This window comes from Eublepharis macularius, chromosome 12 (assembly GCF_028583425.1).
Source record: "Eublepharis macularius isolate TG4126 chromosome 12, MPM_Emac_v1.0, whole genome shotgun sequence".
Classification (NCBI taxonomy): domain Eukaryota; kingdom Metazoa; phylum Chordata; class Lepidosauria; order Squamata; family Eublepharidae; genus Eublepharis; species Eublepharis macularius.
In genome coordinates this window covers 23,406,713-23,420,500 of record NC_072801.1, presented here as the reverse complement: position 1 = coordinate 23,420,500, position 13,788 = coordinate 23,406,713, and the positions used below count along the sequence as shown (strand labels likewise).

Sequence of the window (13,788 nt, the reverse complement as noted above, 5' to 3'; positions counted from 1 at the left end):
CAACTGTTTTGTGTTGCTGATTTCAATGTTATAGGAACCGATGAGTGATAACCAACATGATTTGTTCTTTGACCTTGATTTTAGTGCTTCCAAAACATTATATTGTTCATAAACTTTTCAATGATCAATATTAATCTGGAAAAGGACAGTGGAAGCACATCAACAAAGACGGGTTTACAAAATAGACTAACAGCTAAGCTAAATAGTTAAACTAATAAGTTAATATATCAAATATTGTGAGGTTGAATACAAAATATTTAAAATCTCACTTGCTGCTGAACCCCCCCTAAAAATATGTTATTGGATTTTTCCATCTAGAAGTATTACAGTTTTTTCCCTTTCTTTTTTTTAATGGATTAATTGAGGGACAGGAGAAATAGTATTACATTCAGTTATGTTATATATCTTGCTTATACTTCCTATGCAGCCTAAATCTATTATTTTATATTCTGTATATTCTTTTCATTGTCGCTTAATGTATTTTGTATAAAGTTCTATGCACTTTCTATTTCTATTTTTTATTTTTTCTCAAATAATTAAAAAAAAAAAAAACAAAGATGGGTTTCAGGCTGCAGGGAGCAGAGAGGTTATCCTGGGAAGGGGGAAGACTCTTATCTAATGGTATGAATAGATCAGGGCCGGCGCACCCATGGAGGCCAGGTAGGCGGTGGCCTCGGGTGCGAGGGCACTGGAGAGGGGCTGGAGGGGGTGTTGGGGGGCGGAGGTGCGCGCAGCGGAGCTGGTGTGACTGGGCTGCAGCTGCTGCTGCAGCCAGCCAGCCCCGTGCCACCGCTGCCGCCACATGCCCCAGCCGGGCGCAGAAGCCATGAGCCGCTGCTGGGGTGGCGCGCGGAGGCTGCTCCATGCTCCACACGCCGCCCCAGCAGCAGCCTGACAGCTTCTGCGCCCGGCTGGGGCATGTGGCGGCAGCGGTGGCACGGGGCTGGCTGGCTGCAGCAGGAGCTGCAGCCAGCCACGCCAGCTCTGCTGCGCTCTCCTCTGCCCCCACACATCCCAGCCGGGCGCAGAAGCCGTCAGGCTGCTCCTGGGGCAGCGTGCGGAGCACGGAGCAGCTTCTGCATGCTGCCCCAGCTATCCTGCGCTGCGTGATGATGTCATTGCACGATGATGTCATCACGCAGTCCGTGGCGTGCGCACACGCTCTGCGCGCGTGCGCACGAGTGGCCACAGGCGCCAGAAACTCTGACGCCGGCCCTGGAATAGATAGGCGGCGAAGGAAAGTGTCAACAGAAGTGGCAGCACCTCCTTTCTTGGACGTGTCTTTTAGGAGGATTTGCTACTCTCAAAGATAGTTTTCCATGTCAGAAACCAGGCAGGTTGTTGAAATAAATGGCTGATTTCTCCCTTCTTATTGAGCCAGGCTGCTGTTGTGAGAATGCTCTTTCCCGATCACTTTGGAAGGGTCCAGTTTAATCTGCTTCTCATAGTTTGGTTTTAAATTTGGAATCTGTACTAGACAAAGGTGGAACATGATAGAAAATACACTTTTCTGTGGATGGTCGTAGTGCTTAGATCTTGAATGACGGAAAGTCGCAATTTGCTATAGGCCAGCAAAGAGGTGCTGGGAGACCCTGGAGAGCCACTGATAGGCAGAAGAGATCGTGCTGAGCACCTCTAGTGTAATTGTGTCGGGAAAGGCTGCTCTCTGCCTCAGACCCTGGCAATTGAGTCACAGAAGGATGACGCTGGACTATTTGACCAAAGCTGGGCATACCCTCTTATGACTCTGCACAAAGCACCAAAACAACACTGAGGCATGGACCCCATTGGTTTGTCAGGACATTAGAGAGCCTGGGGGCACTTCTTGCATTCTCTCCCTTCCAGCTTTGTGGTTGGCTTGAAAATGTAACACTTTTGTGCTTTCCCCCCCACTTCCCTTCAAAATATGGCTTAACTGTTGTTACGTCTGAACCATGCCTGAAGGCCGAAACGAGGATCTTGGGGCCATACTTGTTTGATCACACCTTTGGTATTTATAGGAGATAAAATGGTCATTCCTGTGAAAAAAATGATTTCCTTCTATTGTCCCACCACTAAAGCCATATCTGAGCCAGGCGCAGTCACCTTCTCAGCCAGTTTGGTGTGAGAGTCAGTTTGGTGTAGTGGTTAAGAGCGGCGGGACTCTAATCTGGAGAACTGGGTTTGATTCCCTTCTCTTCTGCTTGAAGCCAGCTGGGTGACCTTGGATCAGTCACAGCTCTCTCAGAGCTCTCTCAGCCCCACCCACCTCACAGGGTGATTGGCGTGAGGATAATAATAACACACTTTGTAAACTGCTCTGAGTGTGCATTAAGTTGTCCTGAACGGTGGTATTTAAATTGCATGTTGTTGCTGTTTGTTACAATGATGATGATGGATTTAATGCTTCCTTGAACAAGCCCTTGTATCTCCACATTGTTCTGAAAATATGCTGTGCCTTGAAAACGCTCAGAGAGGGTTTTCTTTTTCATTCTGTAGGACGCCTTTGCCAGGGGGGAGGTCTTCATTGGCAGCAAAGAAAACAGCTACAAGGTCTTGGAGGGGCTCCCGCCATCCATCCAGGGAAATCACTGGCAGCACGGCATAACCATCGTGACTCCAGACAGGAAGTTCCTTTTTGCCTGTGAGACGGAAAGCGACCAGTTGGAGTGGATTGCGGCTTTTCAGAAAGTGATAAGCCGGCCCATGTTGCCACAAGAGTATGCAGGTGAGGCTAGAGGAGGTAACATGGTGGGGAGCAGGGATTTTTTTCTGAAGAAAGAGGTGGTGGAACTCAGTGGGTTGCCCTCGGAGAAAAGGGTCACATGGCTGGTGGCCCCGCCCCCTGATCTCCAGACAGAGGGGAGTTTAGATTGCCCTCCGTGCTGCTTGGCAGCACGGAGGGCAATCTCAACTCCCCTCTGTCTGGAGATCAGGGGGCGGGGCCACCAGCCATGTGACCATTTTCAAGAGGTGCTGGAACTCTGTTCCACCACCTTCCAGCTGAAAAAAAGCCCTGGTGGGGAGTTTTGGAGCCATTTGTCGAAAAACTGCTTTTCCCCACCACAGTTTTTTTAAAATAGGGGTCACTTTTGGGGGGAAACTGAAATATATCTCAGGACACACATGAGCACATGAAGCTGCCTTATAGTGAATCAGACCTTTGGTCCAGCAAGGTCCGCATTATCTCCTCTGACTGGCAGCAGCTCTCTAGGCTCTCAGGTAGAGCTTTTCCTCCCTCACCTACTACCTGATCCTTTTTTTAAACTGCAGATGCCAGGGATTAAAGCTGGGACTTTCTCCATGCAAAGTAGATACTCTGTCCTTGAGATAGGGTGCCCTTGCATTTACAAGATAGCAAAAAGTCCAGTAGCACCTTTAAGACTAACCAACTTTATTGTCGCATATTGCATCTGACGAAGAGAGCTGTGGTTCTTGATAGCTTATGCTACAATAAAGTTGGTTAGTCTTAAAGGTGCTACTGGACTCTTTACTATTTTGCAACTACAAACTAACAGGGCTAACTCCTCTGGATCTATGACCCTGCATTTAAAGTTGTTACTTAACAAACCTGAATAGACCTAAGCTACATGCATTTTAACTTTAATAAACTATTACATTTTGATATAAATAGACTATAGTTTTGAAGAAATGAAGCATGCATTCCTTGTTCTCAGAAGTCCAGAGTCCTAGATGAGTCATTTCTTCTTGTATACAAATTAAAGGGAAATGTTTCTTCTCCTTTGTGCCTGGCACCTGCAGTTTTTAGAAGTCCTTAATATTAAAAATACTTAATATCTTCCCAAAATCATAGTGTCTGATAAATGGGATTTTTTAGTTGATCAAAAGACTTTGGATTAATTAATCAGACTGCCTAGTGTTTTCCATAACCTTTTCTTCCTTCCCAGTGGAAGCGCATTTCAAGCATAAACCGTAGTGGCATCAGGCCTGAGCGAACAGTATATGCTGATCTGTTTACAACTCAAGAATGTCGTTTGTTCTTTGCAATTTTAATGGTGATGAGATGTTCAGCAAAATACCTTGGACTACAAGATGGGAAATGCTCGTGGCAGCTGCAAAATGAAGGACGGTGCTGCCAAGGCCAAAGCAGACATTTGAGAACCTTCATGCTTCCCAAACCAGGGAACAACGTGGCTCTTGCATCACAGCCTAGTCAAGGTACCAGTCAGCAGTGACTGCAAGCGTGCATCTTGTGTGTCTCACTACAGTCAGGAAGGAAGTATCCTGGAGTCTGAGCATGCTGTTGGCATGGGAGATTAAGAAGAATGCTCTCTTCCACATTTTCTCTCCCCTTCTCCTCCCTATCACTTGCTTTGGTCATGAGAAGAACACACCCTTTGTCCAGAATGCTTTCTCCTAAAGAGTTTGTCTTTAGAGAATGGGATTCCTATTTTGGAGGAGGGCAGCCGTTCGTTCAAGAGACACCTGCAGCGATCTGGCTTCCATCAGCCCTAAACCCTGCTGTCCATTCCTAGGAAGAACCGATACAAAAGTCCAACAGGTGTTGCGCATGATGCTGAAGTTTCAACAAATGCCTTCTGATCATATCCCATGTGGGCATCGTTGAATGCTACTATTTAAATAGCCACTGACGCTCATTTCAAGGGAGGGGAGGGGCTGCTTCATCACCTTGAGATGCTTAAGTAGAAGGTTTGTATTTATTTTTGGCGATGAATGTTGTTGTGATGCTTGGGAGTTTCTTCCAAGCTTCTTCCAAGCCATACAGCCTGGTGCCGTCCTGTTGAAAGAGTAAGCTTAGCACAACCTATCAGGAGTTCCAGAAAGTATCTTTTTCGGCTTCCCATCCTAGAGCTGAGAAAGTGGGGTGGAGTGTCAAGCAGGGAAAAATACATGGGCAGGGGGACTGAATGTCAGTAAAATCCATAAATGGATGATATAAGATATAGTTTCCTGTTTTGCTTCTTCAGAGTCTCAGCCTGGAGTGCTCTTAATTACTTTAATGTTACTAGAGTGGTGTGAGAGCCAGTGTGCTGTAGTGGTTAGAGTGTTAGGCTAGGATCTGGAAGACCCAGGTTTGAATTCCCCCTTGGCCGTGGAATCTTCCTGGGCAATCTTGGGCCAGTTGCACCTCTCTACCTAGCCTACCTTGCAGGGTTGTTCTGAGAAAAAAATGGAGAAGAACGATATAAGCCAATCTTGGGGAGGAAAATGGGGGGGGGGAATTAAGTTAAATAAATAAATAAACCTGACTCTGTTGGCTATGAGTTTGGCAAGGCTGGCCACAGACAGCATGAAGCCCCTATCTGAGCCCAAATGTCTATAACCTGTTTGCTGTGAAAAGAAGCAAGAAAACCCCTTTAGGCTAAAATCGTAAGATTGACACCTGCACTTACCTCTCAGATGGCGATGTGTTCCTTTTCTTAAACAAATAGCCTCCCAAATATGGTTGAGCATTTCCTCCCCTATGGTTTGCCCTGAAGCGAGTTCAGTTGTTTTGAGGCTGACTTCCTAGGCACACTTGTTTGGGGGCACAGCCCCCTGAGCACAACTGGGCCCTCTTTTCTGGGAAAACACGCCTAAGATTGGGCTATGTGCCTCACTGATAGCAATGGGAAAGAGTTTAAGCACATGCCTGGTCTTCATATGGCTTCAGGGCGCATAACTGGTGTGCAACTGGACTCTGTTTTTGCAGTGCCCCGTGTTGAAGTCTCCAACTGGAGATTTGGGAGGGACTTTCCAGAGCTCTTCTGTGATGTTAAATCAGATGTTAAATCGCAGTGACATGTCAGAGGAAACTGTGGAAGTGGACAGGACCACCAAAAGAGAATTTTCTTTAGGCTGTTTGTAGTAACAGAAATCCACCACCCTTTATAAGTATCCAATCTGCAACTAACTTTGGCCATGCAAAAGTCCTAGTGGAATTCCTCCTATATGATCCTCTCTGTGCTGTGGATCTTTACCTGCCAAGCTCTGTGGGCATATCGTCATCTTTTACAGGAAAACTGGTAACCCTAACAGACCAAAAGCCAGAGCTGGACTTCAGGATTTGGGGCTCCCAGAAGAGAGACTGCTAGGGGTCTTTTTAACCAGGTAGTACAGAGAGGGTGCAAAGCAGACAACTGGAGTCCCCATTCTAAGTGATTCATGGGCAGAAGCAAGGCCATATGCCCTACATCTTGTTCTTTTGAAGGATCAGATATAGAAATTATTTGCAGAATTATGACAGAGGACATGAACCAACTTAATTCAGCCTAAAGAGACAGCAAATACAACGTGGGAAGTTTGTTAGCCAGTTTCCTCTGTGATCTCCTGGATTGACCCATTTTTCTCAAGGCCTTGGCCACTCCCTCCTCTCACTGTTTTTGAGCTGGCCATAACATCCGACCTGCTTTTGACAAAAGCACACATTTGCTGTGATGTGTTAATGCAACTCTCTTTGTAGGAAAGCTTGGGTGAGGCAGAGGTTGATGTAGCTTTGTTTTGTATGGGTATTGTGATGTGCGTAAATGTTGCCAATGAGGTTTCTGTTTTGTTTTTTAAATAGCAAAGATGTGAACTCTGAAAAATGTTGTTCAATGTAGATGGAAGTGACTACATGCAAATAGAATGTCTTTATATGTAGGATAGTTAAAATTAGATGTGATGAAAACCGGCCCATGTTGGGGGAGACCAAATTAAGTGCCTGCTAGTGAGAAAACAACGTAGAATCCAAAACACAGTTCAATAGGTGCATTAAGCATGTTGAAGCCCACTGAAATTAGTGAACTTAAAGCTGTATTGTGGCCTTTGTATCTAAGTGGTGGCAACACTGGCATAAAGGTTAAAAGGGCTGGAATGGTACAGCCCCTGCTGTCTTTTTCTTTCCTTCTCTCTCTCTCTCTCAGCATCAGAAATGATCTTTTTAGAAGTCCACTGTATCATTCAGAAAACCTCCAAGCAATCTATAAGGAACCACTGATGCATAATTCTCATTGAAATAAATAGGACTTCTATATGTCCTATTCATTTACATGGGGCTTGCAAAAGCAACTCTCCTGGTGGTTTGTACATGTGGTAGTATGCAGACTGACTGGTTAATAAAGGGGGAGCGTCAAATATTTTTCTGCAATGGACTTAGCCCACCATAACTCTTTGTCCCCCAGTGCACAGTATGGTGGGTACAGCAACAAAATGGCTGCTACAGGAGGCAGAGCCAGCCACAAAATGCCTGCTACAGCTTAGCTTCTTGTGCTGTGAAAGCAGCTTCTGCCTAAGCAATGTTTTTAAACATCTGCACAGCTGATCAAATGGCCAATCAAAAGCCCCGCTGGACAAAAGCCCCACCTGGCCCCGCCCACTTTCTAAAAATACATGGCGGGCACAAGGAGAGGTGTCAGCAAGCACAGTTGGGACCATGGGCACCACATTGGGGACCCCTGACTTAGATTGTTGGAAAGGGTCATGGACGACGACAGACAGGGATCTAGGTGTTGGGTCATGGACTCTCCTGGGGGCATACATCAGTCATAGTGCCAGGCAGATTTTTGTTGATGGTGCTGCTTCAAGAACCATCTCCTTCTCAACTAGCACACCTCAGACAGGAAGCTTTTCCCCCTTTGGTGCATGGGAGCTTCCCAGGCAATACGTGAAATACTTATGCCTTAATGGGGGTTATAAGAAGGGGGAGGGGGGAGTCCCTCTTCCAGTTTCTCTCTTGTGGTCACATCAGTACTGACAGAGCAGAGGAATCACCTTTTGCCATCACCTGCTTGTTTTGCTAGCTGGAGGTTATATTAAGTCAGTGTGCTGCAGTGGTTCAAGTCTCCGAGTGGGAAAAGCGGCATTCAAATCTCCACCCTGCCACAAAGCTCGTGATGCTGGGCCAGTCTCTCTCTTTCAGCCTAACCCACCTCACAAGATGTTGTACGGATAAAATGGAAGGTGGAGGTGGGATAGAGATGAATCTCCGCCCCGCCTTTTAAAGCCTCAGCAATGATCTTTGCAGAGTTTTAAAAGTTTTAAGGAAAAGTTTCCGGTCATTGTCAGGAAGATACTTCTCTCTGAAATGCCAGAACAAATGCCCAGAATTTAAGAAAGAGAGCGAGGCAGGGAAACCAGCGTTTTTTCTGGGTGCCAGAATGCATCTCTTTCTTTCAATGTGCGTGTGTAGAATAATTTCCCTTTTGTCCATTGCATACATTTAAGCCACTGCTAATAAAACGGTGATACTAAATGTCATTCAGGCCAATAAATTATTACTACATCAGCTGAATGGAGATAATAAATGGTTTTGTTGTGTGTAGGGGGGGGCAGGCAACAGGACAGAAAATAGTGTTCTCTCAACTCTTGCTAACCATTTTTCTTTTCCTGAAACTAGAAGACTGCTTCAGCCTTAGACTCAGAAAAAGGTAAGAGTCCACTATGGTTTTCGCCTTTGCAAGGGAGCTCAGAGGCTCTGTCTACTTCTCCAAGATTCTCCTTCTGGAACACACGACAGTTTGCAGTGATATCTGAAGCTAAAGCCAGTTTGAGCTTTTCTTTACTGACCTGGATTCATGGTGGGAAATGGGCAAGCCACTGTGCTTTAGAGCTACCCATAACTGTTTCACTGCAAAAGAAGGAATTACCTTAGCATGAGATACCTAATAAGCAGGGCAATACGACTAGGATTACAAAAATTAGAAATAGGGCAGATATCAGATATGATATGCCCCCAAAATGGAAAGAATGGAATTATAGAATTAGAATGCAATGTAGCAAGCTAGAATGGATATTTATAACCATACAGAAGTATTTATTGTACATTTGGACAAGGGCATAAGATACTTATCGAGCACAGCTCTCAAGGGCCCCCAGGTTTCCCCCAAAAAAGTCATCCTCCATTTCATATAAATAAGCCTAGAAAAACAGGTGCCCTAATAAAAATCTGGGCAAAGGTGCAGTTTCTAGCGGAGACCTGTTTTGCAATGCTAGAGAGGCTTTACACTCCCAGCCACTCAAAGATTCACCAGCTTTTAATACGGGTTGTTTGGGGTATAACAGAGGGACGTAAAGATGTCTTTTTTTTCCACCTTGAGATCCTTAATTTTTTCACATGCCAGTAACTTTTTATGGACCCCTTGTAGGGTTGCCAGGTTCCAGTTTCACCTGGACAGCCTGGTATTTGGGAGACTGTCTGGAAGAAGCATCTCCCAAATACCAGACACCTGGCCCCTCCCCTCAGTTCCACCTCAGCCGCCAGCCTGGGCACCCTGCCAGCCTCCTGCGACTGTGCTAATCTACCTGGGAGTGGCTGGCTGCTCACCTGGGTGCCTGTGTGGCATCGCCCAGGAGTGGCCGCCTACCCGGGCGCCTGCAACGGCACAGCCCAGAAATGGCTGACTGACTACCCAGCCTCCTGAGCAGCCTGGGAGTGGCTGGTCTCCTCCATGGTGATGCCTTGGGAGTGGCTAGCTGCCCGCCCGCCCACCCATGAAGTGGGGCAGCATGATGATGTCACTACTTTTTAGGTGAGTGCCACCCCCCCCCCCTTCTCAGGGTCTAGTATTTCTCTGGATCCCATCTGGCAACTTTACCCACTTGAGGGCTGTACTTCCGCTCGATTCTTTGGTCCATTTACAGGGACCTTCTTGGCCTGTGTAGATGGCAAATTGCAGGTGGGGAAATCCATGCACATTTTTCTCTCTTCTGTCTGGTGGCAATCTTGGGTTCGGCCATTCCTGCTGAAGCCAGGCTGCAACAGTGACGAATTGCAGCCCAGGAAATCCATGCACATTTTCCTCCCTTTTATCCCTTTCTCGTTCAAAAGAGGTAAGGGAACAAGTATGCAGGGAAAAAATGGTTGTGGGAGCTGTGCACACTTATAATACGTGGGCAGAAGGACCAATGCTCCCAGCCCTTAGCCACTTCAGGCTCTCCTCCGTTTGTGACAATGCATCGTGATTAGTTTTGCCCTTCACAATGCCTCTTCGCGTAATGGGGTGGCGTGTGAGTTTGTTTCCCAGCAATGCCTCCCATCAGCCAGGAGATTAACCGCTCATGTTCAGGGCCCTTTTCCTTGCCTTTGCCTCACAATGTCCAGTAGAGCAGTCCAGTTTCAGACACCTGATTAGGAATCAGAGGAGAGCAATGTTGTGTAAATATGCCTGAAGTTAAAGCTTCTGGGGCCCTCAAAGCTGTCATGTTTTACTGGGATGTGATTTCCAAGTTATTTTGGCAAGGCCATCCTAAGCAGAGTTCCACCCTTCTGAGTCCACTGAAGTCAATGTACTTAGAAGGCTGTAAAGCTGCTGAGGAGGGCATGAAGCCCTTCGCCATGCTTATAGTGTATTTTATACTCTAAGGGAGAAGTGGGAGACAGCACAGCTTCTTATCTCAAATCCACCCAAACAAAACCAACTCATCTCAAAACCTTGTCCCACCCCAAATGAAGCCCTGTTGGCCCACCTCTCCTTTTAAAAAGCCATTGAGGACCAATCACATGATGAGCCTGGCTGCTATTGGTTTATCTAAACCGGGGCTTTTACAGCTCTTAAACAAACAAGCAATAAATTAAAGGGAGATGAACACCCTCTGGTAGACTAACCTTGAGGCTCTGGGAGCCACCAACCAAAGTGCTCCATCCCATTGGGAATTTGGGTATGGGCTGAGGGCTGTGTGCAGGCGACACTTCCATGCCAGGGAGGGGAACAGGCCTTACGTTTCCTTTTTAAAACCTCTGTGCTTGGAGCCCAGCGCAGCTCCAGTAGAAACACAGTAAATTGTGCATATGAGATACAGCCTATTTGATGCACTTTTCACTGCTTCCAACTCTGCAGAGAAAACTCACTTCCCTTAAAGCAAAATTCCAGTTCACTGATGGCAACTGTACACAACCCAGGATGCATCAGGTGCCCCATACCTTGGTTAACTCTCCCCAGTTAGTCCTTTGACTAGCTCCCGGCCTGAATCCACCTAGTAGCAATGGGAAGACAACAGCATTTCCTAGCAGATCACAAACCCATCCCTGAATTGGATGCCCAGCAGATTCCTCAGCAGCACATGAACGTTTCAGGCTGCCAGACAAGCACCTGCTCCCCGTCAAATTAATGTTCTTTATCCTGAGAATTTAAAATCGCACTCCCACAAACAGTCTCCGCTAGTACCACAGAGCGGTTTGTCTATTCCCATTCTCAGATCAGATCGGTCTGATAGCCTCATTCCTCATCTTTCCCAATAGCATTAGAACGACATCTTGCTTTGCCAACCCTTGAATTTTTAAGAAAGCATGATGTGGGCCATTTGTTGGAGAGTTAACTAAGTCAACAAACATTAATCCACACTCCAGTTACTTGCAGATGTCATTAAGGGGCTGAAGCACACACAAAAACCTCCACGTCACCTCTGCTGGCCATCACCCAACTAAGCCAACAGCAACCCTAGCTGAAGAGAGAGGCCAGAAACAGATGTTCAGAACTAGCAACTTTCAGCAAGCTGTTCCCTCTTGTTTTTTACATCTCTGAATCTATGGACCGCCACAACAAGCAAATGTGTAGGACTGGATGAAGCTTTTCTACAGACAATTCTGAAACTAGTGGGAATTAAGCAGCAACAGTGTTGTTGTGGCGATCGCTTGGAAGAGCAGCACATCGCTTCAAGCTTTCTACCTGGAAAGAGCTACTTAATAGTAAGGTTCAGATGGTTTGCTGCTATATGCGAGCGCGCAGAGCATCTATCTACAATATACCATCATTTGTTATGGCACTGGAATCACAAACTACAGCTTGCACTTGCTCACTCACTGAAGGAGGGGGTGTGAAGCTCTTAAAGTAAGAGACTATGGAGGACCACCACCTTCCCAACAGATGCTTAGCGTCTCATTGACATTCACCCAGGGGTGCTTCTAAAGAAGCAGGGATCTCTCTAAGAGTGTCCCTGCCAAGCTGCAAGCAGGAATGTGGCGCTATGGTGAGAAAAGCTGTGCAAGGTAAAGGACACTGAACAGTCGTGCACTCAAGAGTGTGCTAGCCTGTAGAAACCTGCAAAGGGAGGGTTGTGTTAAGATACTGCCAGGTCTGTCTTGGAGCCTGAATGACTAATACAACTGATAGTGAGGTTTCATGGACTGGAGTCCAGGTCTACCTCCCAGCTGAAGGAGTGAGCTGTAGGCTGCAACCCCCCCCCCTCCTAATTTTATTAGTCTTTAAAAAGTGCCCCAATTTTCCCATCAACAATGGAATCTTAACTTTGGCTGTATGGTGCTCATTGCACATAAAAGACTGATTACAAACATAGTGATCCTTACATCGACAAATGATTTAGTTTGGTTGCAAAAGAAAGGTTTGTGCTTAATTCTGAATATTTTCAGTAGCTCATATATCTTGCACAGTACACTTTGGAGTCTGTCCCACTGTGATCTCATACCGTTGAATGAGCTGCCTCCTCCATTCTACCCCTCAGCTCGACCTACCATCTAATACACAAGAACTTTAGAAAGGTTCTTCCTCCTCCCTGCCGAATGAGCTATTCGTCTAGGGCTTAAGCATATGCAAGGCATGCGTAACATATGAGGAAATGCTCTTTCCCTCTATGACATTTCACAATATGCTTCTCATTGCACAAGGCAATCAGTAGGGAGCCTTTCCCAACTACAGGCCATACATTTCTGCAGAAGCTTAGCAGTAATTTTTTTTTTTTTTTGCTTTAGACAGGCATCTATTTTGCAGCAGAGTTTCAGAGAAGGAGGCCATTCTAGCCGCATGACCTTCACCCCATCCAAGAATGTTGTGCAGTAGGTTTAAATGGCCAGCCCCCCTTTTGCAGCCCAAGCAAGTCAGTTCTGGGTGTCTTTCAAGCAGGAAGATAAAGCTGGCAAGGACTTGGGGCAGAGCTGCACTGACAAATGGAAATCGCACGAGGGGGAGAAAAGCTGGAAATAACTGGGTGTTTTTAAGCTTAGAGAAAAGAAGCTTACGAAGAGATGCTCTTGACAGTTTGGAAGTCTCGAACAGTACTGCAGGAGAGCAGAAGCCACTGTTAGAGACTCAGATAAAAGAAGCTCTGCTTTTAAATGCAGGGATAGATTTTGGTTGAGCAGCAAGACAACAAATGAGAAACTTTCTGTAAATAAAGGAACTCTATCCCTGGACTAGAAAGTCTCGCTGCCCTTAAGAATCATGCCTGTGGCCCCAAAAGACAAGAAACCAAACAGGGTCTTTCCGGGTTGTGCTTCAGCCTGTATTCCCTCACCACACTGCCTTGTCAAATTTATTCCTGCAAATGGCACAATCGACATAGAATTAAGCAACATCCATCAAACGTATCGCAGAATTTTCAGACAGTGCCTGGGAGCAGTGAGACCCCTCGCCAGAAATTACAAGGGGGTGGGAGAATAGCTAGCTAACTGCCAGCCCTTGCTGGTGGGCACAGGTGGGGGGGGGACTGCCGGTTTCCCACAAGGCAGCCCTTTGGTTTCTGAAAGCTAGAAGCCAGGAACTTAACACTAATAGACTTTAGTGCCATCTAGTGAGCTAGAGGAAAAATACAACAAAGACACAGAGCTTGCCATCCCAATTTTCATAGTGGATTGTGTGTCGGGCATATATATATATAAGGAATTTTAATCAAAGCAAGAATCTTGAAAGAGGAGCTGGATTGCTATTTTGACAAAGCGTGAAAAAAGCCTTCATTCTACAGCTTGCTTCTTGGTCCCCTCCCCGCCAACAAAGCCACACTTGGGATGGGGCCAAGGGATCCTCAAGAGCATGGACTAGCAGGAATGGGAAGTGGCAGAAATCAACACCCCCCCCCAATTCTCACCAAGGTGCACCCACACACACCCTCTCCCAACATGCTGTGTCCTATGCTGTT

The 13,788-nt window shown here is 46.3% G+C and overlaps 1 protein-coding gene across 1 annotated transcript in view; it reads left to right on the top strand.

Annotated features, from left to right (window-relative positions):
• Positions 1–8,206, top strand: part of ADAP1 (ArfGAP with dual PH domains 1) — a 70,914-nt gene extending 62,708 nt beyond the window's left edge. Inside the window, exons 10-11 of the mRNA XM_054993056.1 lie at positions 2,479–2,707; positions 3,888–8,206. Of these exons, the coding sequence (XP_054849031.1) occupies positions 2,479–2,707; positions 3,888–3,916 (258 nt within the window). The 3' untranslated portion in view covers positions 3,917–8,206. The remainder of the gene's footprint in view (positions 1–2,478; positions 2,708–3,887) is intronic.
• The last annotated feature ends 5,582 nt before the right edge of the window (positions 8,207–13,788 follow it).